The 26,597-nt window shown below is 40.5% G+C and overlaps 2 protein-coding genes and 2 long non-coding RNA genes across 6 annotated transcripts; 3 read left to right on the top strand and 1 right to left on the bottom strand.

Moving 5' to 3' along the window:
• Window positions 1–561: 561 nt before the first annotated feature.
• On the top strand, window positions 562–5,333 carry RUG2 (Regulator of chromosome condensation (RCC1) family protein). The gene is made up of 4 exons (XM_008784721.6): window positions 562–1,005; window positions 2,625–2,841; window positions 3,485–3,797; window positions 4,191–5,333. Exons 1-4 carry the CDS (start codon window positions 671–673, stop codon window positions 4,673–4,675), a joined length of 1,350 nt encoding a protein of 449 aa, XP_008782943.2. The 5' UTR covers window positions 562–670; the 3' UTR covers window positions 4,676–5,333.
• Window positions 5,334–9,535: 4,202 nt separating this feature from the next.
• On the bottom strand, window positions 9,536–14,053 carry LOC103702338 (brassinosteroid LRR receptor kinase BRL1-like). 3 transcript variants are annotated; one of them, XM_089926228.1, is made up of 2 exons: window positions 13,651–14,053; window positions 9,536–13,557 (listed from the first exon to the last, which is right to left on the bottom strand). In XM_089926228.1, exon 2 carries the CDS (start codon window positions 13,420–13,422, stop codon window positions 9,787–9,789), a length of 3,636 nt encoding a protein of 1,211 aa, XP_089782354.1. In that variant the 5' UTR covers window positions 13,423–13,557; window positions 13,651–14,053; the 3' UTR covers window positions 9,536–9,786. The 3 variants fall into 3 exon arrangements, with proteins under 3 accessions (XP_089782354.1, XP_008782942.4, XP_038983899.3); XM_008784720.6 differs by having other exon boundaries at window positions 9,536–13,551; XM_039127971.3 differs by having other exon boundaries at window positions 9,536–13,548.
• A 3,995-nt stretch (window positions 14,054–18,048) lies between these two features.
• LOC103702337 (uncharacterized) lies at window positions 18,049–18,913 on the top strand. The gene is made up of 2 exons (XR_603297.5): window positions 18,049–18,430; window positions 18,532–18,913. It is a non-coding gene; the product is annotated as an uncharacterized LOC103702337 (long non-coding RNA).
• Window positions 18,914–23,701: 4,788 nt separating this feature from the next.
• LOC149751664 (uncharacterized) lies at window positions 23,702–24,829 on the top strand. Its single transcript, XR_016397843.1, has 3 exons — window positions 23,702–24,367; window positions 24,543–24,622; window positions 24,752–24,829. It is a non-coding gene; the product is annotated as an uncharacterized LOC149751664 (long non-coding RNA).
• Window positions 24,830–26,597: the final 1,768 nt, after the last annotated feature.

Here is a 26,597-nt window from a genome sequence, read left to right as displayed (position 1 = left end):
GGATCCAAAATTATGACTCGAATATGAAACTGAGTCAGGTTAGCATCGTAGATATTCTATCAATCAAAAACTTTTTTCATAGATCTAAGTCAGATCCAATCTAATCAACTAATATGATACCCAGCCAGACCAGCGCTTGGGATGTTTTGTCTAACCTAACCCATTTGCTGTTAGTGCCCTTCATTTTTTTTTTTTTTTTTGGCTAAAGCAGGTAGATCATACCTGACGAGTACGGATACACTCAATAAAGTCAGAAAATAAAATGCTTCAGAGTGCTCAGGGCAACTCTCCATCTTCCGTCCATAAGATACTGCCGAAATGACTGGCCATATAAATAACTATCCAATTCATAATCTTATTGGCTTCTCGAAAAATATGGTTAGCGTGGAAGCTCTCCGTCCCGTGGTGCCCTACAAAGTACAGGCAACGCCCCTCCATTCGAGCTTTAAGACTTTACAAAGGCATCGCAAGATTCAACGGGATACGATAACTATTCCGAAGTACATGGCAAGTATGGAGGACCACCGTAACCTGAATAACCTGATAACGGCGTTTACAAGGAGTCCGTCCATTCGCTCTTTCTGACGATCACCTGCATCCCACGTAACTTTTCTTACATGGACCGACCGAGGGGACTCCATTGTGACCACCGCCCTAGCCTCTCTCCCCGATGCCGTCTCCACCGCGAACGCCCTCTCTCCGCCTCCTCCTCCTCCGCGCCTTCTCTCTTCCCAAATCCGCCGCCAGATCCTACTCCGCCGCCGCCGAGGCTTCGCCACCGGAGGCATCCGTTTGGAGCTTCGGCGACAACAGCAACGGAGCCCTCGGGCTCCCCTTCCCGCTCGCCGACGCCTACGAGCCCACCAAGGTCCCCTCCCTCCCCTCCCGCATCGCCGGCGTCGCCGCCGGGCACTACCACTCCCTTGCCGTGACCACCGACGGCGAGGTGTGGGCTTGGGGGCGGAACGAGGAGGGCCAGCTCGGGAGGGGCGCCGCTGCTCCAAGGTCCTTCCTTAACCTCCTTTATAGCTTGATTTCGCCCCTTTTGGGAAATGGCCAATCCTTCAAATATGTTCTAGGGATGTGCTTAGGGCAATTGTTTTCTGTTTCTTGGGGGAGATTTGGTTGGACAATTAAACTCCCTCTGCAGTTTAATGATGCTGGCTTGGAATCGTTCTATCTTTTGTGTCCAAGTTTTTTTTTTTTTTTTTTATGATCTTTGCTATTGTTCCAAATAAAAATTAAATTCTGGTAAAAGGCCTTTTGGTTCTGGAATTTGTTCAGTAATAAACTCTCTCTGCAGTTTAATGTTGCTGGCTTGGAATCGTTCTATCTTTAGTGTCCAAGGTTCTTTTTTATGATCTTTGCTATTGTTCCAAATAAGAATAAAATTCTGGTAAAATGCCTTTTAGTTCTGGAATTTGTTCAGTAATTATTTGATCAATAGCTTTTATCTGATTTCGAAAGTTTTTTTCAAATATATTTGAAGTTCTAATTTTTGGGTAGTGATACTAATTTGGGTGGCTTACCTTCCTAGTGATGGCTTGGAAAGCTGTCTTGGTCCAATGGCCCCTCCCGTGGCTGCGGATCTTTTATACTTTTTTAAGTTCGTGTATTTTCTTCTTTATTCTTTGTTTTTTAAGAGAGAATTTGCCTAAGTTGGCGACAATTTGGTACCATTGGAATTTCTGGTAATTCTATTGGATGCTAGCTATCTGTGATTAATGATCTTGCAAGGTGAATTTTATTATTCCTCTTGAAGTTTGCAGGGTTTCCTGGAGTCTAAAAAGTTGTATATTTAACATCCAACCTTTCAATACACCTTTAACTTGAGCTGAGTAATGCCTTCGTAAAATTTCTTCACATGTGATATACCAGGAATTAATATCAGGTTATTTCTTTCTTGAACTCCTCAGCATTTCCTTGTTTTGCAAAATTAATGGTTAAGAACACGGCGTGTTCTTACTGACCAAAATAAATTTCTCTATTCTTCAAGTACTGACTCGAGTTCGAGGGTTTATGATTATTGAATGAGATTTTGCAGAAACCTAGTCCATCTTCCAGATTAAAATTCACAGTCAGTTGTTGATAAGTATTTTGTTGATTTGTTTTGAGAGAAGGTATTTTGTTGATTTGTTACTGCCAAGTTGCTTAAAGTCTAGACATATGAACTTACCCTTCTGTACATTTTGTTTACAGGATAACGTCTCTATTATTTTGAAACTGAAGGGAATAAAGTCAAGTTCCGGATTTAAACTGGATGGGCTTTTGCAGAAGAAATAATTATTAGCAAAACCTCCATTAGATAAGAGCCATTGCAAGAATTCTAAGAAGCTCACTGTCAGAAGAAACTGACCGTCTTTGCTAATAAAACAAAATTTAAGTTTTTATTGCATAGTGCTGCAATAAAACAACTTTTCATCTGGTCAGATTAGAACAGTTCACAAGTGAAAACAAATCAACTGCTGAACAGGCACCCTACAAATTGAAATGATAGAAAGCTGTTTTCAACCAATCACTCATCTTTTCCCGATGACGATGCAGTCATTGAAATATCAAGTAAGCTGTCAGTGTTGCCAAGATCAATGGGTCTGTTCTTATGTTTTTGCAATTTTAAATGACAGAGACACATGGAGCAAACCAGAAAAGGTGGCAGGGTTGGATCATGTGAGAGTTCAAGCTGCATTTGCATCTGGTGTAGTTTCCGCTGCTGTTGGATATGATGGTTCTCTATGGGTATGGGGAAGATCCAAGCGCGGCCAACTTGGTCTTGGGGAAGGTATCATAGAAGCTGCCAGACCTTCCAAAGTTGAGGCACTAGCAGGGCATGAAATAATAAAGGTGCTGATTTTGACTTTCTAGAAAAGAAAAATCATTGTTTTTGTTCAAAATAATGAAAATCTCTTCACTCTGTCAAGAGTATTATTAGTGCACACAATGGGCCTTTTTTTTTAAAAAAAAAAAGATTACCTGTAAGAAGAGTCCAGAAATAAATGTTCTGGTTGAGACGATTTTGATTCTAATATGTGATACTACAAATGGTGAAGCCCTTTTGTACTATTGATGTGTGATTCAGTCTGTAAACACTGCAAACTTCCACTTCGACAACCTATTTCTTTTTGCTTTCCAACTTGTCAATATTGATTTCTGAGTCAAGTCTGTGTCTTCATGCTTTGTTAGAGATGATTTATCACATTTGTTCCCTATGTCAGTGACTCTGACTGCACTTTCAAAGAACTGTTAATATCACATGAGTTGCAGCACAAATGTCCTAAGATTCATAAATATTTTTAAGGGAAAATTACAGAGACACCCCTTCAAGTTTGGGGTGTCTCTGTAATTTTCCCTATTTTTTATTATATTTTATGTCATAGCCAAAGACTGGATTTGTATACCTACATGCAGTGCAGATATTTCCATTGTTCACAATGAATGGAGATTATTTTGTTTCCCAGTTAAATTGCTATTTATCATAAACGGACAGGTTTCATTTGGATGGGGCCACGCATTGGCACAGAGCAAGGATGGAAAACTATTTGGTTGGGGTTACTCAGAAGGTGGAAGATTGGGAGAAATGGGGCAAATATTAGATAAACCACTTACACAACCTCCAAATTCTCATAAACCTTGGGACAAGTGTGCATCTTTGCTGGACCTCGTCGAGAAACAAGTTGCAGAAAAAATGGAGAAAGAGAAGAATATGCCCATCATCTGGGAGCCCTGCATAGTACACGAACTGAGTGCTCTTAGAGTTTCTGATGTGGCCTGTGGTCTTGATCATTCCCTGGTGCTATGCGGTGAGTATTCATTCCCTAGATCGTTATCTACTTCTTTTCGATACCTCTATCAGTTTTCAACTCAAATCCAACTATGAACATCGTTATCTACTTCTTTTCGATACCTCTATCAGTTTTCAACTCAAATCCAACTATGAACCATTGCAGTCCATCTTCTTGATGCATAGTCTCTCCTTTGCCCGCATGCTTTGGGCAGCCATTTCATGTGTCTGTAAAGAAAAAAGTACTTAGGAAATTGAGGTTCACAGGCTGGTTCATGGTGTCATTATTTAATAAGTGAACTGATGCAGCTGTGCATATTCTCATTTAAGTGAAAAGGAAATGATGAACTTTTGGGAAAATTGTTACTGCAGATGTTTAGATGTTCCCCTAAGTTTTGATATTTAATTTCAGGCAATGGCACTCTGTTGAGCTGTGGAGACAACACATATGGTCAGCTGGGCAGGAACACTGAAGGATCGAAAATGCTGCCAATCAGCATAAATGTCCGTCCATTCTCTGTGTCAGCAGGCCTTGGTCACTCTCTAGTTCTATGTAAGGCTACATCACAGGGAGCCACAGTATGGGGCACCTGTGTGATCTCATGGGGATGGAATCAGAGCTACCAACTTGGACGCCAGGGACGAGAAGATGTCCCTGGGATGGTTGAAGGTCTAAGTGGAGAAAAACTGATGTCTGTTTCAGCCGGGCGTGTGCATTCTATTGCTCTCACTTCAAAGGGGGAGGTTTGGGCATGGGGCTCTGGCCGAAATGGCCGACTTGGTTTAGGAAGCTCAGTGGATGAGGTGGAGCCAGCATTTGTGGAGTGTTTGGATGGGTTGAAGGTTCTGCAAGCAGTGGCTGGCTTCGACCATAATCTACTGCTGGTTGCTGGATGATGAAATTGGCTCATGAGTACAACCAGGTTATTAACTGTCTACTTTCCCTCTGAGACCGGAAAAAAAAAGAAAGTGTGATGGAAAAAGGAAGAAAATCTTAGATTACACAAAAAGGATGCTATAAAGTGAATGTGCAGGTGATGTTGGTAATGGTGTTTGCATCAGGGCTGAAAAAAACCTGTCCAACCATGACTTGGATTTTCCAGCTGGGTTTTGAAAGCCAGAAACTTGGGCGATTAATCTCCCACAATTGAACCTACTTTTGAACAAGAGTATTTCTGTAGCATTTTCCTTTTATGACTTCGAACTAACCAGTGAAGCTCTCAAATCAGTTATAGCCTCCTTTTTCTCTGGAGATTCTGGATCCAAATACTGTCGGAAATAATTCGGGATGATCATGCACAGAGCTGAGGCTGCTTGTGCTGAGCTGGCTTAATGCATGAATTATTCTGTCATTGCGAAGGGCTTTAGCCTGTTGGGCTCAATTACCAAACAAGTTTTGGTCTGATAATTAACATCAAGTTGTACTTCAGAAGATAGTTCTCTTTTCTGTGTTTTCACCTAGTGTAGACACCTAGCTCAATTTCGTTTAATATAACTTGTGACAGGATAAGATCTGATTATTTCTATCTATATCTGGAAATCCTTCTTTTGGTTCTGATTATTTTCCTTCAGTTTAGCTAGTTTTCCAAGGAATTGTGCATTTAATTCTTCTGATAGTCTGTTATAAGGAGAAGGTAAATTATTACAGTTAGATTATTTAATCTCTGTTATTTTAAAATCCTAGAAACTAACCAGGGTCTAGTGTTGTGAATCCAAAGCTAAAACAGGTTGAAGCAAATGATGAAATGTTTGTGCACGATTCTTTTAATGCCAAGGACAATATTTAGCATATCGAGTTGCTTGAAGACTATAAATAATATGAGATGGGTTCTACTCAAAAAAACAAAAGAAAGGGGAAGAGATGGATGAAGCCACAAACTTGCAATCTCCATCTGTTGCCTGCAGCCTCCTAGTAAAGAGGGAAGATGGCTGAATATTGTGAATGTATGTGATGATTTCATGGTCTAGTGCTGCATCAAGGAAAAATTTTCTGGGCGAGAGCCTGCCACCATGAAATTTTCTGGTCTAGAGAGTATAGTTCCAAACAGGTAATCTGATTATATCTGCTTTTGCATCTGGTATTCACTGGATATATATGCATAAACATATATCCATCTGTCCTAAATATGAATATAAATACAGAATTTATCAAAAATTATTCCAGAATCTGATTATGCATGCGGATAATGATGTATTATTATCTTACAATGCGAATATGAAATCCAGCATATCATGAAATGAAAATTTTATGCCCACAAACAACTCTTACATTGTCAGAATAGATGGGTTATTATCTCGAATTCCATATCTTCATGGAATTAAACCTATGAACAAGTCCAAATTAAGATCTAGTTCTTGCCTAAGGCAATGCACAAGCTTAAGCTGAAGAGTACTTTTATCTCAGGATAGACTTCGAATGCAGGCTAGGTTAGACCCCATCTAAAGTTTGAATTTTCTTTTTTGGTCATCGAGTTTGAAGCTCCTTTGGAGAGGCCTGCTAAAGATGTGTACAAGCAAGGAACGAAGATGTAAACAGAGCTTTGCAACGAAAGAATTGTGTTCTGCCTTCCTTGTACAAGTAAGAAGGAACCAAAATTTTATTCTTATGTACACAGATGGTTGATGGAGGCATGGCTCGACTGGGCTCTGAGGGGGGCTCCTCCTTGGGCTTACCTTTCAGTGCCATGAATCCTGACTTCAGAAACTTAGACGCAAATATGAGTAAACTGGATTCGTACACGTTGTAATAGCTTCTGCAAATCACTCTTTCAATCCCCCATTCCACAATCTCCATGCTTTCCTTCCTCAGAACAAGTAAGCAAGCCCCCAAGAAAAGCACGAGCTAGGTGGCAACAACATATGTTGTTGAGATTGGTAATTGCGAGGAAAAGAGGCAACTGTGACTGAATGACCTCCACCCTGTTTGTAGGACTGGAGCATAACATAAGGTCGCCTACGAATGCCTGGCTTACGATCTTGTCTCATCTCTACTAGAGTCTGCATTGGAGCAATTATAATTTAGAGTTTGCATTGGACATTAATCATCTTTTGTTCATTTCTTCCCAAAACACCTAGCCCGTATGATTTAAGGAAAATTATGTATTGGTACCGATGAATGCTATATTCTGAAAACTATATATCGATTTATCTAGAGTATATATTGACTGGCTACATGACTAATTTGCTTCACATGTAACACCTAGCCATGTTGTGTATACTAGTCTGAAAACTGTGTGTATTTATTTATCTCGAAATGTGTATTTGATTACTGTTGGATGTATATTAAAGAAGCTTGCAGTATGTATCAAAAAGTTGATGAACGTGTATTACCTGACTATGTAGTATGTATTGACGAATATGATGTTCTGAAAACTATGTATCAATTAGTTTGGAGAAGTATATTGACTTGCTGGATGATTAATTTATTAAATATATATTATCTAGTCGCGTACTGTATACTGGCGGATACTATGCTTTAGAAACTATATATCGATTTATCTAAATAGTGTATTGGTTTGCTAAATGACTAATTTACCTAAATAAGAAAAACATGACAAGCCCGCCCTATAATTTCTTCTCTGGTACCCACCCCATATGATTTTTGTTCCTTAGATACCGGCGAGAACATTAGCCAGAGGTTCCCCTGATCGGCCCGCTGTTGGTGCAGTCATGGTCTACTATTTTGACCTTGGATGACGGATTGGTCTGCATAATTTTTAATGTGCTAGGCCAGCTGAGAACTGTTGGCTTTATGCTCTTGCACAAAGCTTGGCCCATTGTCTGTTGTGAAGATGGGCGAGGCCTTCTTATTTAAGCTCTTCAGCCTACCAGGTAAACGAATGAAGAATTATTTTGTAGATTGCAAGCTCATGAAAACTGTATCCCATCCCTACAATTCCAGCATTTCTGGACCTATGACTAAGACCTTGTTAAACTAAGACACATAAATTCGAAGTGACCATTTATATATTTTTCGACCTCCCACATATTCTCTCCATTTTATCATACTTCTGTGAAACAAAGCCTCAATGGGGGGAGAGAGAGAGAGAGAGAGAGAGAGAGAGAGAGAGAGAGAGAGAGAGAGAGAGAGAGAGAGAGAGAGAGAGAGAGAGAGAGAGAGAGAGAAGCGGCAACCTTCGGTCAGACACCAACTTTCCACCTCTGATAGCTACTGAGTGTAATTGTAATTAAAAACAGAAAAAAAAAGTAGCTGTAACATCCCTTTGTTAGGATTTGGTCAGGATTATGAGTCACTCAATGGAAACACGCTGAAAAGATCCAAGGCCTCGACCAAATGGTAGGTTTTCCTTCCACTTGTCGACATAACACATCACGGATTCTATTTATATATGAACGTAGATCAATGAGACGGCAAATCCTCTCATCATTTCCCTGTCATTGGAGAGGTTTCCTCGAAACTCCATTTACAAAAGGATGGAGTCATTGTCCAAGAGGGGCCACTAAGGAGGAGGGTCTTTGTCTTCCGAGGTCCCCCCACCCAGCCCTTGCCCCACGCATGCCTGCACACGTTTCCAATCTATTCTCCTTGATGGTGAAGAAACCCTTCCATCCCCAAGCTAATATTACAAAGCCTCTTTTTTTGACTCATGGAGGAGTACCGTTGTCTTGTCCTTTGCTCGTTACTTCTTCATCATATTTAGCCAGCTCCCACGTCATGACCCACTCGTGCATGGAGGGATGCATCATCATGGCCAATGCAGCCAATCTTGGTCACCAAATACCTAACCTGCCCATGAAACATATGAACAGTGATATAGACAGTGATAGCTGCCCTTTCCCATTTCCTCGTCTAAAGTTTACTTTAGAAAATGATGCCAATGCTCGTTACTAGTTTCATGGCACTTGGCTATAGATTATGGATCGATTGATCGGTAAATTAATGGTTCTCTTAATGTTGCGTGTATTAGATGGACTTTTTAGCCAGCCTCATATATAGGTGGCAGCCACTGGCAGGTGGGATAAATTATAAAATTCTACTTGGTCCCTGAAATAAGAGCAAGAACATAGCAACTAACATCTCCGACCTTGCAAAATATAAAAAAATATAAAATATATAAATAAATCTATCTCATTTTGTGAGCTTGATAGAGCTCCAGGTTAGTTTTCTAGTTAAAAAATTAGAAAAAAAAAGAATTGGGGGGTGGGGGGCTTAAACCTCCTTCAATGCCAATGGGCAGCTAAACTAAAGGATTCCTCCTCAATGCCAATGGGCAGCTAAACTAAAGGATTCAGAGGAACAAGAGATGTAAATATTTTAATCTCAACGGATAACAGTTGAGTTCCAAATCCAATAGAACGAACAATTTGCATCGTTTTTTTAGCCCAACGGTGATTCAGAAGTCAGTAAAAATGGTTAAAGAAAAGTAAGCAAATCTAAAATGGAGGTTAATATTTTATTTTATTTTTGGTTGAAAGGATGGAGGTTATTCAAGCCAGTGTCCGTCCTATGTCTGCAATGAAATACCAAAATACATGTGTATTAAATATTTCAACTCAGTTGCCAACGACACTTTCTTTTTGATGCAAGTCGCCAGTAACACTCATCATTAAAAAAAAATCTGCATGGCCATATTTGCGTCTAAGATTGAGCCTTACACGATAGCACGAACTCAACTCATCGCAAATACATAAACCATGAACTAGATAGCTATAAAAGCCACAGAAAACTGTGATGTAACCCCCGCGCGCGCGCATATATATATATATATATATAAAGAAGAGAAAGTGCGCATGGGATTGTGAAGTAATTAATCTAAGACCCCTTTTCTTTCCTTTCCCGGTCTCCCATCGAACAACAAAAGATCTTCTCTGATTTAATCTACAATATTCTCTTCTTTCTCCTAAACATTCTTGTGCTATTTACAGTAATCAAAATGCTGCAATCAGTATGTCTAAAAAATAATTCAACCCTTCGAAATGGCAGCAACCAGCACTTTCCATTCCAAATGCAACAAAATTTGTGATCACGCTACGAACTCCATGCAGATTTAAGGCGCTCTCTCTCTTGATTCATCGATGATGGTTCTCCCGACGGAAAATCCATCGAGGAAATCGCTGTCGGTGTCGATCTGAAGCTCTTCGAACATCGCCATCACCTGAATCATGGTCGGCCTCCGGAGCGGTCGGTCATCCAAGCAGTCGCAAGCAATCTTTAGATACTGGTATAGCTCAGCCTCCCCCGAGTTTTTTCCCAGCAATTCATGGTCGAAGATCTCGCTGCTTCTGTTGTCCTTCACCATCTGCTTCGCCCAACCGACGAGGTTGCTGTCGCCAAACTCCAAAGGATCGATTGGCTTCTTCCCCGATAGGAGCTCCAAGAGCACAACTCCATAACTATAGACATCCCCCTTGGTGGTGCACCGGAAGCTCTGGTAGTACTCGGGGGGCACGTAGCCCGGCGTTCCTGCAAGCGTGCTTACGCTGAGGTGGGTGTCCAGGGCGTTCACGAGCCTCGCCATGCCGAAATCGGACACTCGGGCCTCCAAATTCTCGTCGAGGAGGACGTTGCTCGACTTCATGTCTCGGTGGATGATGTGGGGAATGCAGCTGTGGTGCAGAAAGGCGAGCCCCCTGGCCGAGCCGATCGCTATCTTCTTCCTCGCCGCCCAATCTAGTCGAACAGCACCACCCTTGCTCCTCCGGTCATGGAGAACCATATCCAAGCTTCCAAATTTCATGTACTCGTAGACCAGAAGCCTCTCGTCGCCAACCTTGCAGTAGCCCAGCAGCGGCGCAAGGTTCCGGTGCTTGATCTTGCCGATCGTCTCCATTTCGGCGGTGAATTCTCGGTCCCCCTGGCTTGTGACGTGGATCAGCTTCTTGACGGCGACGACACTCCCATCCTCGAGCTGGGCCTTGTAGACCTCTCCGAACCCGCCGGTCCCGATCAAGCTGCCGGCGCTGAAGCCATTGGTGGCCTCGAGGAGGTGCGCGAATGTCAGCTTCCTGAGAGGCTTCTCGAAGGTGGCGACGTTGATGCTGAGAGGCTCGAGAACGCCGGAAAGCTTCCAGCTCGCGGTGCCGGAGGTCGGGAGGCTCTCGACATACGCACCTCCCAGCTCCTCCGGCTTCTGGCGCCTCTTCATCTTGTACAGGGCCAGCATGAGCGACGCCAGGATGAGCAGAGATAGACCGACGCCAATCAGGATGCTCCCGCCGAACACCTTCCACCGCTGTGGATGAGAGCCATGGTGGTCATCGGCATTAGCCCCGCAAGGGGGCAGAGGGACCCCACAGAGGCCGGAATTGTTCTCGTACCGCGCCGCCGGGAATGTCGTGAGCTGGCCCGCTGTCGGGATCGGGCCGGCGAGGCGGTTGTTGGAGACGTCCAAGTCGGTGAGGAATGTCAGCGTGCCGAGCGTCCCCGGGATGTAACCGGCGAGATCGTTGTGGGAGAGATCGAGCGCTCCGACCATTCTCAGACCTCCGAAGCTCTCCGGTATCCTCTCCGTCAGCCTGTTGTGCCCCAAGTTCAGAACTTGGAGATAGTACATGGTTCCCAAGTTCTCCGGTATCGTCCCCGAGAGCAGATTGTAGGAGAGGTCGAGGTAGATCATGCTTCCGTTGCTCGCGAAGGAGTAGACCGTCGTGCCGGTGTATATTCTTGTAGAGGGGCAGGAATGCACCGGCGGGAAGCTCGCAAGCCTCTCGGGCCGGATGCTCTCAAACTCGAACAGGACGCCGGCGCCGGGGCAAATGTTGCCACCCTCGTTTCTCAAGAACGCGAAGTGTTTCCCGGACACAATGCCGGGGACTATAAGCCCCGTCTGCGAGGCGAGGGAGGGCGGGATGGAGCCGCTCAGGGCGTTGCTGTTGAGGTCGAGCCATATGAGATTCCGGCAGCTGCCGAGCTCCGGCGGTATCTCTCCGGAGAGCGAGTTGCTGCCCAATTGGAGGATCGCCAGCTTCTGCAGGTTGCCGATGCCGCTGGGGATCCTCCCGACAAGGCGATTGCCGGAGAAGGACACCCATATAAGGTTCGCGCACTTGGCGAACGACGAGGGGATGCTTCCGCTGATGATGTTGTAGCTGAGGATTAACGTCTCCAAGCTCGCGCTATTTGAACAGAGGTCTTGCGGTATCTCGCCGGAGAGATTGCTAGCCCATATGACCAAAACCGTGAGTTTGGGAAGCGACCAGATCTCCGAAGGAATCGGGCCGCTCAAGAAGTTGAAGCTCAGGTCGATGGTCTGAAGATTAGTACAATTGCCCAACTCCGACGGCACGGATCCTATCAAGAAATTGTTCGGCAGGAGGATCCTCCGGAGGGAAGGAAGAGATGAACAGAAGCCAGATGGGATTTCAATGTCGCCGGCGAACTCGTTCGAGCCGAGGTCGATCTCTTCGAGCAATGTACAGTTGGTCAGCGCCCGAAATGGCACCCGACCGCTGATGTTGTTGAATGGAAGGTGGAGAAGCTTCAGAGAAGGCAGAGTGCTGATCACCAGCTCGAGGAAATCACCGGAGAGCTGGTTATTGGCAAGGTCGAGTACCTGGAGCGAAGAGCAGGAGACAAAAGTCGGCGGTAGCCCGCCAGTGAGCTGATTTCCCGACAGGTTGAGCTCGGCGATGGCCCCGCATGTCCGGCCTAATTCCGGCGGGATTTCACCTTTAAAACCATTGCTGGCCAGAGATAGGTGCTTCAATTTGGGGAAGTTCTGCCAGAATACGGGGATTTCACTTACAAACTGATTGCCTGAGAGATCGAGCCTTACGAGCTGCCGGCAATTGGCCAAGCTCGGCGGCAGCCCCCTGCCATGGAGGCCGTTGTAGGACAAGTCGAGCACCGAGAGCCCACCACAGCGCCCAAAGTCGAAGCTTGAGAATCCACCAGAGAGGTTGTTGTGGGAGAGATCCAATTGCTGCAGCGAGGCCGGCGACTTCGATATGAAGTTCGCCGGAATGTTCCCGGAGATAATGTTATATGATAGATCGAGGACTCTGAGATTGGTGCAGGATGGCAGGCTCCTCAGCCTCCCGGTGAGCTTGTTGTCGGACAAATTGAGATAGTTCAGATTGTTGCAGCTCGAAAGCGAGTAGTTCAACAGCCCGTGGTCGGCTATCCTGTTGCGGGACAAATCGAGCACCTGGATGGAAGACCCAAACGGAGAAATGCCGCCGGGGATCGAATTCCTCGATAGGTTGAGCAAGACCAAGCTTGGGCAGGAGGCCAGGAAGTCCCCCGGAATGGTTTCGTTGAAGCTGTTCGACGACAAGTCCACGGTCTCGAAGCTGCAGGGGAGAGAGGAAGCTGTGCTGCTGTAAGAGAGATTGCCGTAGAACAAATTCCCGTGGAGATCAACGCTGCGGAGGTCCGGCAGCGCCATGAGCTCGTGAATGCTAACCCGGCCAATTAGGCCCATGTTGCTCAGGTTCAGGCCTCGCACCCGCCCGTCGGCCGGCGAGCAAATCACTCCAGTCCACGAGCACGGGGCGTCCGAATTCGGATTGTCGGCACTGCCGTTAACAGCCCAGTTCTCCAAGAAGCCTCTGGGGTCAAGCTTAACGGACGAAAACTTGAATGAGATCAAAGCGGAGGCTTCGTCGGTCGCCGCCATGGAAGAAGGGGAAGCATACAGCAGCATCAGCAGGATGGAGAAGAAGGCCGAGCTGACGCTTTCCATAGCTTGAAATCAGTGGAAAGAGCTTAGAAGAAGGGAGAAAAAGGCTTCTTTTACAGCTGCTGCACTCTTTCTCCTTGGTTGCCGAAGGTCTCGCATTTCGGAGGCCTCCAACGGAAACAGAGAGCTCTACTGATTCTCAAAAAAAAGGGTTTTTTTTTCAATCAATCCTGATACTATTTGGATGGATGCACCAAAGGATGAAAAAAAGGAGAAGGATAAAATACTTACTGATCAAAACCTCTATCGAATCGGTTTCAAAATCGCCGTCGTCGAAGAAGAAAGATCAAATTTTGATGCAACCTGGCTTTATTGTTTGCCCAAGAAAACAGAATCTCTGGATAAAACCAAATAAACCAAGATCAAAAAGATGAATTTGCAGAGGAAAACAGATGGAAAGCTGGCGTCTTTGCGGCCAGAACTATCTTTGTAAGCTCCGGGCAGCCATCTGATGCGATCTTTTGGAAGAAATGGGATGTAGGAACCTTCTAAATCTCTCGAAAGGTTATTTTATAGAAGGGTTTGAGAGAGAAGTGGATTCACAGAAGGTGGGGGGAGAGAAAGAGGAGGTGGAAGTGGAGGTGGAGGGGGAGGTACGGGGAGGGACGGTGAGGGAACCCAACAAACCCAAGTTGACGGAATTGAGAGATGGCTTTAGTTTTTAATCATTGGGTTTAGGGGGGCTTTTTTGGCTTCTTACAAGTTTAGTTTTATATATATATATATATATATATACAAATATTTCTCCTCGCTATCTCCAGTCCGGAGTCCAGTCAAACAAGGGGTTTGATTATTCGGAGGGTGCCTTTTTGTCCTCCCAACCCAAAAATTAGAAAATATATCAAATCTCTGCCCCCACTTTCTCCTCCCCTTCTGTCATTTCAACTTTTTCTTCTTCCCACTAATGGATTTTCAATTACAAAGCTTTCTTGACCATGCCTCCTAATGATCCTTTTTGTTTGTCGTTAAGTCCGGGCTGATTGAAGGATCGACTTGGTTACTTACTATTTTGCCATAGAATTGGTAAAAAAATAATAATAATAAATTAAAGTTATTCATGTATATCAAAAAAACAAACAAAAGAGCCTATTGAATTATCTTTTTTATTGTTTAATCTTTTTATTTTTTATTTTTTTTGCTGAGACAAAATGGGTAGGAAGAAGGAAGAGTCAAGCCCACCCCTGTAGCAGCCCCCACTAGGCCCCCACCTCGCCAGAAGAATGTTCGATGCGGGTAGACACAGTTTTATTCATATTTTCCCCATCCGAAGGTGAGTACGTCACATCTGGCGCTATCAAAGCTATCAGTGGACCAATAAGCACTTCTAGATCCCAAGTCCAAGCAGTATCACCACATTTTAATCGATACGCGGGGCGATTCGAATTTGGAACCCTACGGTTAGAAGACTACGCCCAGTTCCACTGAGCCTACTGAATTATCTTTTTTATTGTTTAATCTTTCGAAAAAAATTTCTAAACCTATCCCTGCCGCTAAGCATTTTTTGTTTTTCTCAAATCAATTGACTATGCTTATGCTAGATCATAAGATTTGTGTAAGCCTCCGGTATAAAAAAAAAAAAATAATGTATAATTTTTTTAATTTGTTATTATTGTTGTTGTGGGTATCTACATCACAGGAAACGTAGGCAACAATCGCACAAGCAGACTAAGTGCCACATTTGCCCTCACAGAGAACATCTCACAGTAGACGCGGAGCTTTCTTATTGCACGCTCCACTTTGGCCTGACATTACGTAAGATGCTAAAGGGTGAAAAAAAGTATCAGGAACCTTTTTTTTTAAGGATAATAAAAGATTAAAAGGCATTAAACAGAAATTAAGATAATCATGAAATGTTTAGGCCCATTACTGTATAAAATCCCATAGAAATTCTTGAGCAAAATATACTTCATGACTTATTGTGCTGATCTAATGAAAGATTTTCTAAAAATAGATTTATAAACGAGCAAATATAAGGCCATACAAAGAACTGATCTTTAACTTTATAATAAATAAAACATGAACCAATTTAATGCATTGTAAATTAAACAAGCCGGACCAATTTTAATTTTCCAAGTTTCAAGCTGAATTACAAAATTAATTAAATATAAAATAATAAGAATATGAAACTTTTTATTAGTGAATTTTATTTAGAATGCGTATCATTACAAAATCAAGTGAAAATTACCTTCTTTTTGGCGGTGGAGGAGTCAAAAAGTGTTGAGAAACTACATGATTGTATGCGATGCATTTCTTGGTAACTTCCCTTGAAAAAGTTGCTGTTCAAAGGCTTTGCAGGCTTATTCCAAACGAGCTATGCAAAATGCAAGCATACACTTCGCAGTTTCTTATTGATTAAGACAAAACAAGTCTTGCTATCTAAGAGTAATTAGTCATATATAATTCAAAGAATTAATTTTACTTACATGTGTAAATCAAAATGCTGTAGTTTTTTTTTTTTTTTTTCTGAGCAAAAATTGTTGAGGTTTTCATTCCTTGACATTGACTTCTTTATCTTTGAGTAAAATGGAAGCTGAAATAGCCACCCAACTTCATGGATCTTGTAGTACGTAATGATCTACCAAGTGGGGTCACATTGAAAAATGATCTACCAAGTGGGGTCACATTGAAAGCAACATGCACCAGATATCGAACGACACAATCACAACCATGAGATGGATGAATTGATCTAATAAACCAATTTAATTAGCAATGGGGATCGCAATTATAGGTCATTTACAAGATACTTATATGCAAAAAAAATTAAATTAACAAATAAGCAAATAAAGAAATAGTGATGCTTGGGTATGGAGGAGGGGGGGAGAGGGGTTGGAGGTGGCGGCTCGTGGCTCGAGCCAGGCCTAAGAGGCTATGTTTCCTCCGCAAGGGACAAAAGTTTACCGTTTGGAGAGCGGAATCCTCGGATATCGACCGCCGACTTTGGGCCGTCGTTTTGCGGCCGAGAGCGCTTTATCTTCTGCCCACTGGATCGTGGGGTCCTCTCGGTGCACAAGCGGCCCAAATTAGGACCTTCCTTATTCCTAAGATGACCTTAACATTAAGCCCAATGCCTAATCCTGTCCGTCCAAGGACGTTCCCTGAACTTACCCCAAGTCAGGATTGGGATAAGAAAGATTGGGATCGCAATTAAGAAGTTGCTAAAACTTAAAATTGTATAATTTCTGAAGAAAAAATTAAAAAAAAAGACTGCTCATGATTTAGGTTGGCAACTACCAATTGGAGCGAGCGGCGAGGGTATTAGAGCAAAAAAAAAAAAAAGATTAATTGAAGAAACATCTGGGCAAAATATAAAATTATAGATTCATTAAAGAAAAATCAGAAATTTCAAGAAATACGGATGCAAAAAGTTCAACAGACTTTCCGACTAAAATTAATTTTAATTTAGCATGATGGAGAACTATGGAGTATTCATGAAGCCATTATCAACAATTAGCTTGCATCTTTATTTTTATTTGCAGCCATTTTTGCTGACCAACTTGCATCAGATCACATTGCCAGCCAAGCAATCAAACACAAACCTATCAATGCATCCCAATTTCAACATATTAGAATTCCATTTATCTCCATCAGTGGACGAATATAACTATATATCCTTGCCCATTATGTTATATCTCAACATTTTCCAAATCGAGGCCACGTAGGATATTTCGAGTGCAAGAAAAGACTGAAATGCAGACCATACGATCATGTGGGACCGAACCCCACGGGTGCGTATCCATCGAACCAGCCGTATGTTGATCCCTTAACAAATCTGTCGGGTTACAACAATCGTATTATTGATGGCAGAACGGTAAGTATGCTAATGAGTAGCTTTGTAACACTAAACTTTCGAGTCCAGACAACAACAACATCACCAAAATCCACCTCACTCCAATTTTGCATGTCAGTTCTAAATCCAAGACAAATGTGGCCCATATATCCTATTTTGCATGAATACTTGCATAACCTCTCTAAGTTATAGTCCAAGACTATGCACATAGGTGTCACATCTTTGGAGTATTTGATTCAATCTACTCCTCACTTGCCTACTATCATATAAGAAAAAATATTAGGATAACGACAATTCTCATAGTTTCCATGTCACAATCCAAGAACGTAATCGGTGGCATTGAACACCATTTTTTGGATCACGAAATGATTTATTACTTCCATGGACTTTCTTGATATACTATCCTCATCCTTAATTTCTTATGACTCATTTGGTTTTCGAAAAAAAAAATTTCTTGGTGGAATAATTTTTTTTTTTGAAAAGCTTATGCCTGGTATGATGTCTTAAAAAGTAGTTTTTACATGTTTATATGGCTATGAAAAAATGACACATTACAGAATGGCTCGTGTTTGGTTGAGCATCTACTTTTTTTTTAAAAAAGTTATGTAAAATACATGTTATGCCAAGATCTTTTTTTCATTTTATCTAAAAATTAAGTATATTTTTGGAAAAAAAATCTTAATTTTAAGTTGACGAAAAGTGAACCTTTCTATATCCATATAGACTTTTTTCACTAAATTTGAGAAATTTATTTTTATGAAAAAGCTACTTTTTTTTTTTTTTTTTTTTTTTACTTCAATCAAATATAAAATATTTTTTTTATTAACCATAATAAGCCAACGAATTCTTTTAGTTTCCATACCACAATCCAAGAGTCTAATCAAACACAATGAACAACAATTTTCTGATCATGAAATAGTATATTATTCCCACGGACTTCTCTTAATATGCCATCCTCATCCTTAATTTCTTATACCGATCACCAGTCACGCTCGCCTAGGCAGTCACGCTCAATAGTATCCTCCAGCCTCGATAAGTATATAAATTATAGTTTTCTGAAAAAAATTGAGACCGCTTACGCAGCGTTCGAACCACGAAAGCAGCGTGCGGGGATCACGGCAAATGGTTGCGAGTTAAACGACAAGTTGCAGCCTGGACTAGCTCGGACTCCCACGCTCTTCGCCATGATTTCACACCGGAGGAAAGTGCAGATGGTTGTGGGAGGTGTGCTTTTTAATCCTCCCTCCCCATATTTTATAAACTCTGGCATTCTTACAAGCAGCTGCTGTCCCCTCAATCTATGTATTTGTTTTGTGGCAAGGTAGACAGGACTCTGGGGGAGGGGATGATTCCTTGATGGAGAAGAGCGAGTCTCTTCCATCACAAACTTCAATGAATAACTATGTACATGAAGTGTGTTTTTCCCAATGCTATCTAAGTCCGAATGCTTTCATGGCTTTGAACTTTGAAAGGGTCCGGCCGTCCCATTTCCTGTTTAGACTTTTTCCATGGCTTGAATGTTGGTGTTTCTTGTGGCATTTCCATCAAAATAAATGAGTTTGGGGCATGAAATGTTCGAGCTTTTGCTTGAGTGAGGCAGTCTTTTTCCATTTTTTTTCAATAAAATCAAGTGGATAAATCCAAACGATCTTGTAATTTGTGTTTGTCTTGAAACGGAGATCTAAGAATAGTATTTTATTTTTATCCTATTTTGTTCTTATAGTCTTGGCTATGCATTGGGTTTTTTCAGGGCTGCATCTCATGGCAATAGCGTTTTCTTGCATGCTACTCTTTGGTTATTCTATATTTTACTAGTTTAGCTGGAGTAGAAGGAGCACTAGCTTGCTATTCCTATTCCTCACCTCTGAACCCCAATTCTTCCTCCATTTTGATAAAATATACGTTGATGCCATTGGGATCCTCCCTTTGGATCACCAATGACAATACCTCCAATTTCATGACAATCTTTCATCATAGATGGGATATGTTGGTGAATTTTATCAAATCTGCTATGATAGCACCGAGTAATTGTAGTGAACTCCATTAAGTAGACGAAGTATGGCAAGCTTAGTTGCAAGATATCTCTGTAAAAATTCGTGGAGGCGTGTGTTTAGTCTTACATCAGTTATGCACTGAGTAGATTTTTGGAATTTATATAGGACCAAAAAATCCAAATATTACTTTTCCGCTAGTTTTTTTTTGAGTGAGGTCCTGAAATATTATAAATGGTACCAGCGCTGACTTAGCTTATAGCTTATGTGGACGAGGAGACACTGCAGCGTGGACTTATTGAGGCTGACTATAAGTTGATCATGGTGCTTGTAATAAAATTTGAATGGATTTGGACCCTTAACCAGACGAGGATATTAGGACTTAAACAAAGAGAATATGTGAGGATCCATGCAGATGTGTGTTGAGTCCCACATTAGTTATTCGTCGGAAATATCTTAGGCATTTATATAAAACTAAGGAACCTAAAAAATACCTTTCGGTCAGCCTTTTTGAGTGAGGTTCCAGGTTGTTGCAATCTTACTGTTACTAATTGGGTGGGTTCAAATATTTGTAACTTTTGCAAGCACTCTGTTTACATTGAGGTTTGAGATTTGCGCAAAAAAACAAAAAAAAATCACAAGTGGACCAGACACAAATGATATTTATCTAATATAATATATTTTTTTAAAAAAATGAAATATGGATCACATAAAGTTAGGAATTGGTCCAAAATTTAGACTTCTTTAAAGTATGCATCAGGTGATGCATGGGCCATTTTTCACTAGATCCAATGGAGAAGTGCATGGCTTGATTCTATACAAGTTAGGTGTAGGCATTGTTTTCCCACATCTTAAACTTCAGACCCTAACTAGTTATATGAGTGAGGTAGACCTGTTGAGTTAATTCCTATAATTCGGCATTGCGGAAAATCTGTGTACTTCTAATTTAATCTGTTTCAAATTTTCTTGACTTGATCCCAACATACTTAATGTTTGATTTTACCTTGATCGTACGGCAATGATCAAGTTGCTGCTTGGAATGTATTATTTTAGTCATGATGACAATAGACCATTAAAGATTGAAGAAATTCTTCTTGCCACGACAAATGTCGGTAAAATATGGAAGACTAACAGGACCGTGCTAACCAAAAGTTCAGAACATGAAAATGACTATAAATATAATTTCCCCACTAGCTATATCTGAACACAGTGGGGTGGTCAAATGATTGATGTCTAAATTTCACGGAGCTAGCAATTCACGCGGCTAACGATTTCTAGCTAAGAATATTTAATGAAGAGGTGAAGGTGATGAATTTCTTTTAGGCGATAGATGTGACGTGAAACTCGTTCTCTCTTTTTTTTTTAAATCTCTCTAATTATTTGTTTAGTTCAAAAAAAAATTTCTCTCTAAATATTTTTCATAAAAAACTAACACCAATACATAAAATACTTAATATATATATATATATATATATATATATATTGCATATTTAGTTGGCTATAAACAAATTACATATTACAGAATACTTTTATTTGGTTGAGCATCTACCTTTTTTTTTTTTTTTTTGAGAAAGTTATGTAAATATGCATTATGCCCTCAATAAATTTTTTTTCCTATTTTTATTTAAAAGATTCAGAGTATTTTTGGCAAAAATAAAAAAATTCTCAAATTTCTGGTCGATAAGAATTGAAATTTTCTATATTCTACATGAATTTTTTTTTTCTATAAAATCTAGAAATTTTATTTTTTTTTTTGAAAACTCCAATCAAACACAAAGCATTTTTTTTATTTTTTCGTTGTTTTTTTTTTCTATTTTTTTTTTTGGCAAACCAAATGTCTGAGGGTTGTAGGAGAGAGGGTGCAACCGATGCAAAGACTTGGTTTTGGCGTAAATGGTTAGGAGTACCAACACTCCAATATACTAAATTTATAAGAGTGCCTCATCCGCATTGTTTAGTCTCGTATACGTCATAGTGTTCCAAACTTGAACGGTAATGGAAGAGATTAATGAAAAATTTTCTTCCATGACCTAACAATTTTGATCGGTACAGATACAAAATGACTTAAAACTTGGTTTAGTTATCCATGGCGATGAAAAATTTTTGGCTTATGGCCGACCAGCGATGGGTGCTTTGGTGCATGGCCGGCAGAAATGAATGACAGGAACTACGTATGTTATGCTCTCGGGGCTACATAATACCAGTCCTACTCTCATTCTCTCCCGGGAATGAATTTATTAACATCTCCTAATAGAGAATTGTGACAAATTAGAAGGGTCAAAAAAAAAATATTCCTCATTGTAGCTGCATTTAGACAGATACATGGTCAAAAGTATTCTAGAAACTTCAAGAAACACATATAAAACCCTAAGAAAATGGTGGCATTATTGTGGTCAGAAAAATTGGATTTGCATATCACTTTTATTTTCCTTATTATTTTCCAAAATGTAACAATTCAAAACCATCCAAAAAAACTAGCTAGAAAGATGTTATTTGAATTCTTTAGTTTCTATATAAGTATACAAGATCTACCCAGCACATGACCGATATGAGACTAAACATACACCAACATCGGTCCTTATATATTCCTCCTATTTGAGCTCTAACATCCGTGCGAAACTAAGGGTTAATCATAAATACCACATTCAGCCCATGGTCGATGTAAATAGGCTTGTACTGCAATATTTCTTAGTCTATATAGATTATGGGTTGGATTCTCCTTATACTATTTGTAACAACGTAGGATCTTATTCAAAATAGCTAGATGATAGATCTTATTTAGATAAGTTGGTCTTGTATAAGTACTCAAGATCTATCTAATATATAAATAATATGGGACTAATGACATATCCGTTTGGATCCTTACAAAAAATCAAAAAAGAAAAATAAACTAGGTTGAACAATATGTTTGATAAAGTTCTTTCATTCGGGAAGCAAAGATTTTATGCTTTCAAAAAATTTGCAGGTAATATCAGGGGTTATATGTAAGTGTTTTCACCAAGAACTATCTTCACAATATATTTTACTAATTTGCAGGAAACAATTTTGAGACTGAGAAACTACTTTTTTTTTGCTCAAATATTCAACCATATCTCCCACCGTAGTCTTGAGCAAGTGGATGGACACCGTCTTTGTAAAAAAGGAATGAAGTACTTATGAACCCTTGTGTACAAAGTAGATGACAATAAGGTATGCGTGATGAATGCTAACGTTGCAAATACGCTATGGCCTATGGTGGGTAACAACTACCACCCGACGGCTAGACTTAAAGTTGGATACAATTTTTGTTCAGAGAATAAAAATCGCTAGCTGATTCAGCTTATGGTGGCTATATTGTTGCAACTTGAAATGAATATAACTTGTGAGATTCATTGAAATGTTATTCAAGCTGTTGAAACTAGAAAGATATATATTCCCACTAACATGGCTGCAATATTGGCCTCACAATACCCCTTAGTCATGAATTGCAATTAAGTAGCAACCTAGTAGTAATATGGTTTCCTCGAAATAGATTTCTAGATTCGAAAATTAAGATATGTTTTCATAAGTATTATTGGCTTTGGGTAAGTTCACCATTTGAACCTATGTCTTCTTCGAAGAAGAAGCAGGAAGAGAAGGAGGAGAAGAAAAAGGTGTCTCGATTACCTTGAAAGGAAATTTCATTGAAAGAGCTTCTAAAATGCATGAGGAAGCACAGATGATTGAGGAGAAGCAAAAATCTTATGCGTGGAATGAGAATGGGCAAATGCATTTGATTTTCCATTGCTCCTTTTGCTTTTCCAAGAAGTTCTTATTCCCATTCTCATTCCACGCGCATTCCAAGCCACCCATATTGACATTGTGTTCGCACAGTATGCACAGGGATGTGGTCCAAAAAGACTACATAAGGTTCGCTGTAGCCCATTTTGTTAGGGGGCACGTAGCTTGGAAGGTCCATGCAATAATGGGTCTTCTTTCAGACTTGGAAAGTCCATTACCACGTTGAAGGGAAAAGCAAAGGTTTCAAAGATTGATGCTTTTACAAAAGAGAGAGAAAAGATTGGTGCTTTTACCTCTCACTTTCTCTGTTCTCATTTGGCTGCAATCCTTTTGGACACATACTATGCATGAAGATGCCTAATGGACTCTTAAGTTCTCCATAAAGGTGAAAGTGAATTACGTAGACTGTACCAAATTTTTTTTTTTTATGTAAATCCGAACCTCGACTTGTGTCTCTGATTATGGCCAAAGTTGAACTATAACCAAATAGAACCAACTAAATATAACTGAAATGTCGATATCTGGCTATATATAAATATATGTATCCAATTTAGTCCAAAACTCAACCAACTACATGGCCTGAGTAGATGGGTGAGGCTTGGATCCAGACTATTGACCATATGTCATTTAATAGGATCAGGTCCATTTCTAAGTTGGAATCAATCAAAGACACTTCTATACCTACTTAGATATACCCTATTGGGCCTAAAATTTAGGCCCATACTTTGCACAGATGTTGGGCCTATACTGACTCATTTTAACGTAACGAATTGACACCCCGCACAAATGTGCACCCAAGTTTTCAGTCTACCAAGTGCCAATCTAAACTACCAGGCACAATTTTATTGCATTTCTCGTATCTTTATCTATATATTCTCATTTTATCTTGTTTTATTCAAATTTGTTGGATAATATAGACTAAGCCCAAGCAGCCCACTTTGGATCTAAATGGGCCATCGAGCAACCCCCACCGAAAAAAAAGGATAAAAGAAATCCTTAATATAATAATATATTAATATCCCAATTACAGATTTTGCAGCTTTAGGAAAGTTATTTTTTCTTGATAGATTTTTTTTTTTTCTGATTGAAGTGGCTCTAGATTTTTTTTTTTTAGCTAAATTCTCGATTCTCCTTCGAGTCCATGTTCCATATATCGTTTCCCATTCGGTTCCTTTCCCTTCCTTTTGACGACATCGAGGCAAAATCCGGGCGCCGTTGGATGCTTTTGGCTCCGTCTACGAGCCGTTTCCACCCGCCTCACCTCCACGCTCTACCTCATCCCCCCCTTCGCAAATGGGCACAAAAACCAACAGGAAACTTTGATGGGGTTGTGATGGTTTTGCATTGAGGATCACATGAATTCCGGATAGACCCCATCCTTTCTCTTGGTGGGTTGGTATGCTATTCCGAGGTATGTCCCAAAATCGCGGGTTTTCCCGATATTTAGTGCGGAATTCTGTGGTTTGTCATTGCACTTCGGTTGTCTGATGTTTTGTCTACATGAATTGCTTCATGATCAGATCTTTTGTTGATTCATTTGCCCGTGTTTTTATGTCGTATTCTGTTTTTGGTTTTGGGATTTTCAGGTGTAAATTTAAAATCTCAATTGGGTTACGTTCTGATGAATTATGAATAAAATGGAGAGCAGATCACCTTTACTATTTTGGTATTGTTCTAATGATAATTGTCATAAAATGAATTGGTTGTGTCATTTTTTTCCCCGTTTTTTCAAGTGTTGGACCATGGTAATGTATTGATTGGGAGTAACTTCTTTTCTTTTCTCATGATACCTTAGGGATATGGTTGTATGGGAGAACTCATGTGTTGGATGCATTAGTTCGAAAAATGGAACATTTTTAGTTTATTTGGTAATGATCGATATCGAGTGATCGAGCTTACAGTGCAGCGCTTTTCTTCATAGCTTCGTACTCATTGCTTTTCATCAACACATCAAGTACAAGCAGCTGCTGTGCAACAATATCCCAGGTTGCTTGTATTGCACTTCCACATCTGTAAGCTTGTTGGAGCCAAAATTCATCAACATCATATGTTTTCTACTATATTATTTGGTTTACTAGACGGTAAGTAACATAATTCAGTCGTCTCTACACAAGGAGTGAGCGCCATTGTATCCAATTCTACTGGAGATACATGGAGGACAAATGTTTAGATGCTTTATAAGATAAGCAAATGATACCTTTTGATCTTTCTGACAGAACCTGTATCTCATGCACTCGATGAGAGATCTTTCAGATCCTTGCTTGACATTTGCATGCATTTGTCGCCTGAGGCATACATCACAAGCTAGAGAAATAAGAAGCTTCAAATTTGTAATTCCTCTTGCTGCATTTCTAGGGGCTGGATGCGCAAATAATGATGTCTCAGTAATGAGGATATTGAGATGGAAATGTGGCAAAACTTGGAAGGAATGTTTTAAATATTTAAAAAGTGTAGGAGCTTCTACAATAATGATATTGGTAGTGATTACTGAACTGGAATGACTAGACCACTTTCCTCCAGAAACCAAAGATAGATCTGTGAAGCAAGGGGTCTTTCTTTGTCTAGGAAGTGAAGCGATTTTGCAGACATACAGCTTAATGAGGAATGAACTTGCAACTTTGCTATGATGGACATGTTGATGCAAAAGAACTGAGAACAAAGAGGAATAGATGTGAAAGTTGAAGAGAAGGAAGATATAAGAAGAACAGATTCCTCTTCTGGATTTTATATAGGTTTCACAGAGTACCATGCAACATCTTCAAAGAACTGAAATTCATCAGTTGAACTTCCTGCACCCACCAATATATGTTATGTTGTAGAGGCTTCTACGGTGCTTCAAGGAACTCAACAAAACAGGTTTTCATGTTGAGTAAATTTTTTTTCAAGAAAAAAAAACCAAAATTCAGATTGAGGTGGAGCCTATACTATTTTTGTTGATTCTAACTGCATTGGTGGGTGACCTTTGTGTTTATGCTTGTGGAAGGAATAATAGGATATTCTTGAACCAGAGGGCTCCTGTTCATTCAGTCCTTCGTGACATTCTGTTCCTTCTCTCAGAGTGGAAGGTCTTTGTAGCAGCAATAATCTATCCCACTGTTGTGATGAAGTTATGAGATTGCTACTACACTCTCCCTAGCTATCTTATGCATTTCTTTTCCCTTCTGCTGAGGGTTGTTTTAACTTTAGTAACTTTTCTACTTTTCTTTTTCTATCCTGAATAAAAGTTGGTGTTCTTAGTCCCTCCATTACGCTCAAAAGAAAAAGGTAAACTTGTGGGAAAATTGAGATGATCAACAAAGTTTGCTTGTTAATTAGGTGATGGCCCAAGGATAGTCATTATAAGATGTGAAGCAATTAAGAATTCTGTCATTCTTAGCTGAAAGGTACCAATTATCCATCAGAAGGAAAGAAGTTTAGGAGGCTATAGACGGTGAGATGGATATGTGTTGCAGATATGAGGTATGTCTTAAATAATGGTTTACAACACATAGCTAAGCTATCATTTACATTTTTTAGTCAATTATGACAATGAAGTTATTATATCAATTAGAAGTAGTGTAAGCTAGATTTGAAGTACGAGGAGGAATTTGTCAAGAATGGTCCTCTCCCTGCATGTAAATATCTTCTCTTGCAGCAGTGAA

This window comes from Phoenix dactylifera, chromosome 11 (assembly GCF_051530095.1).
Source record: "Phoenix dactylifera cultivar Ajwa chromosome 11, Ajwa_hap1_PhDact_Kaust_v1.1, whole genome shotgun sequence".
Classification (NCBI taxonomy): domain Eukaryota; kingdom Viridiplantae; phylum Streptophyta; class Magnoliopsida; order Arecales; family Arecaceae; genus Phoenix; species Phoenix dactylifera.
The sequence above is the reverse complement of the archived record's forward strand: the minus strand, read 5'-3'. Positions and strand labels throughout refer to the sequence as shown.

Bases quoted from the DNA above. Each gene is read 5' to 3' on its own strand.
- RUG2 (XM_008784721.6), top strand. From the start codon at position 671: ATGCCGTCTCCACCGCGAACGCCCTCTCTCCGCCTCCTCCTCCTCCGC. The intron at 1,006-2,624 runs GTCCTTCCTTAA...TTTAAATGACAG, and splicing joins AGGGGCGCCGCTGCTCCAAG to AGACACATGGAGCAAACCAG. The intron at 3,798-4,190 runs GTGAGTATTCAT...ATTTAATTTCAG, and splicing joins TCATTCCCTGGTGCTATGCG to GCAATGGCACTCTGTTGAGC.
- LOC103702338 (XM_089926228.1), bottom strand. From the start codon at position 13,422: ATGGAAAGCGTCAGCTCGGCCTTCTTCTCCATCCTGCTGATGCTGCTG.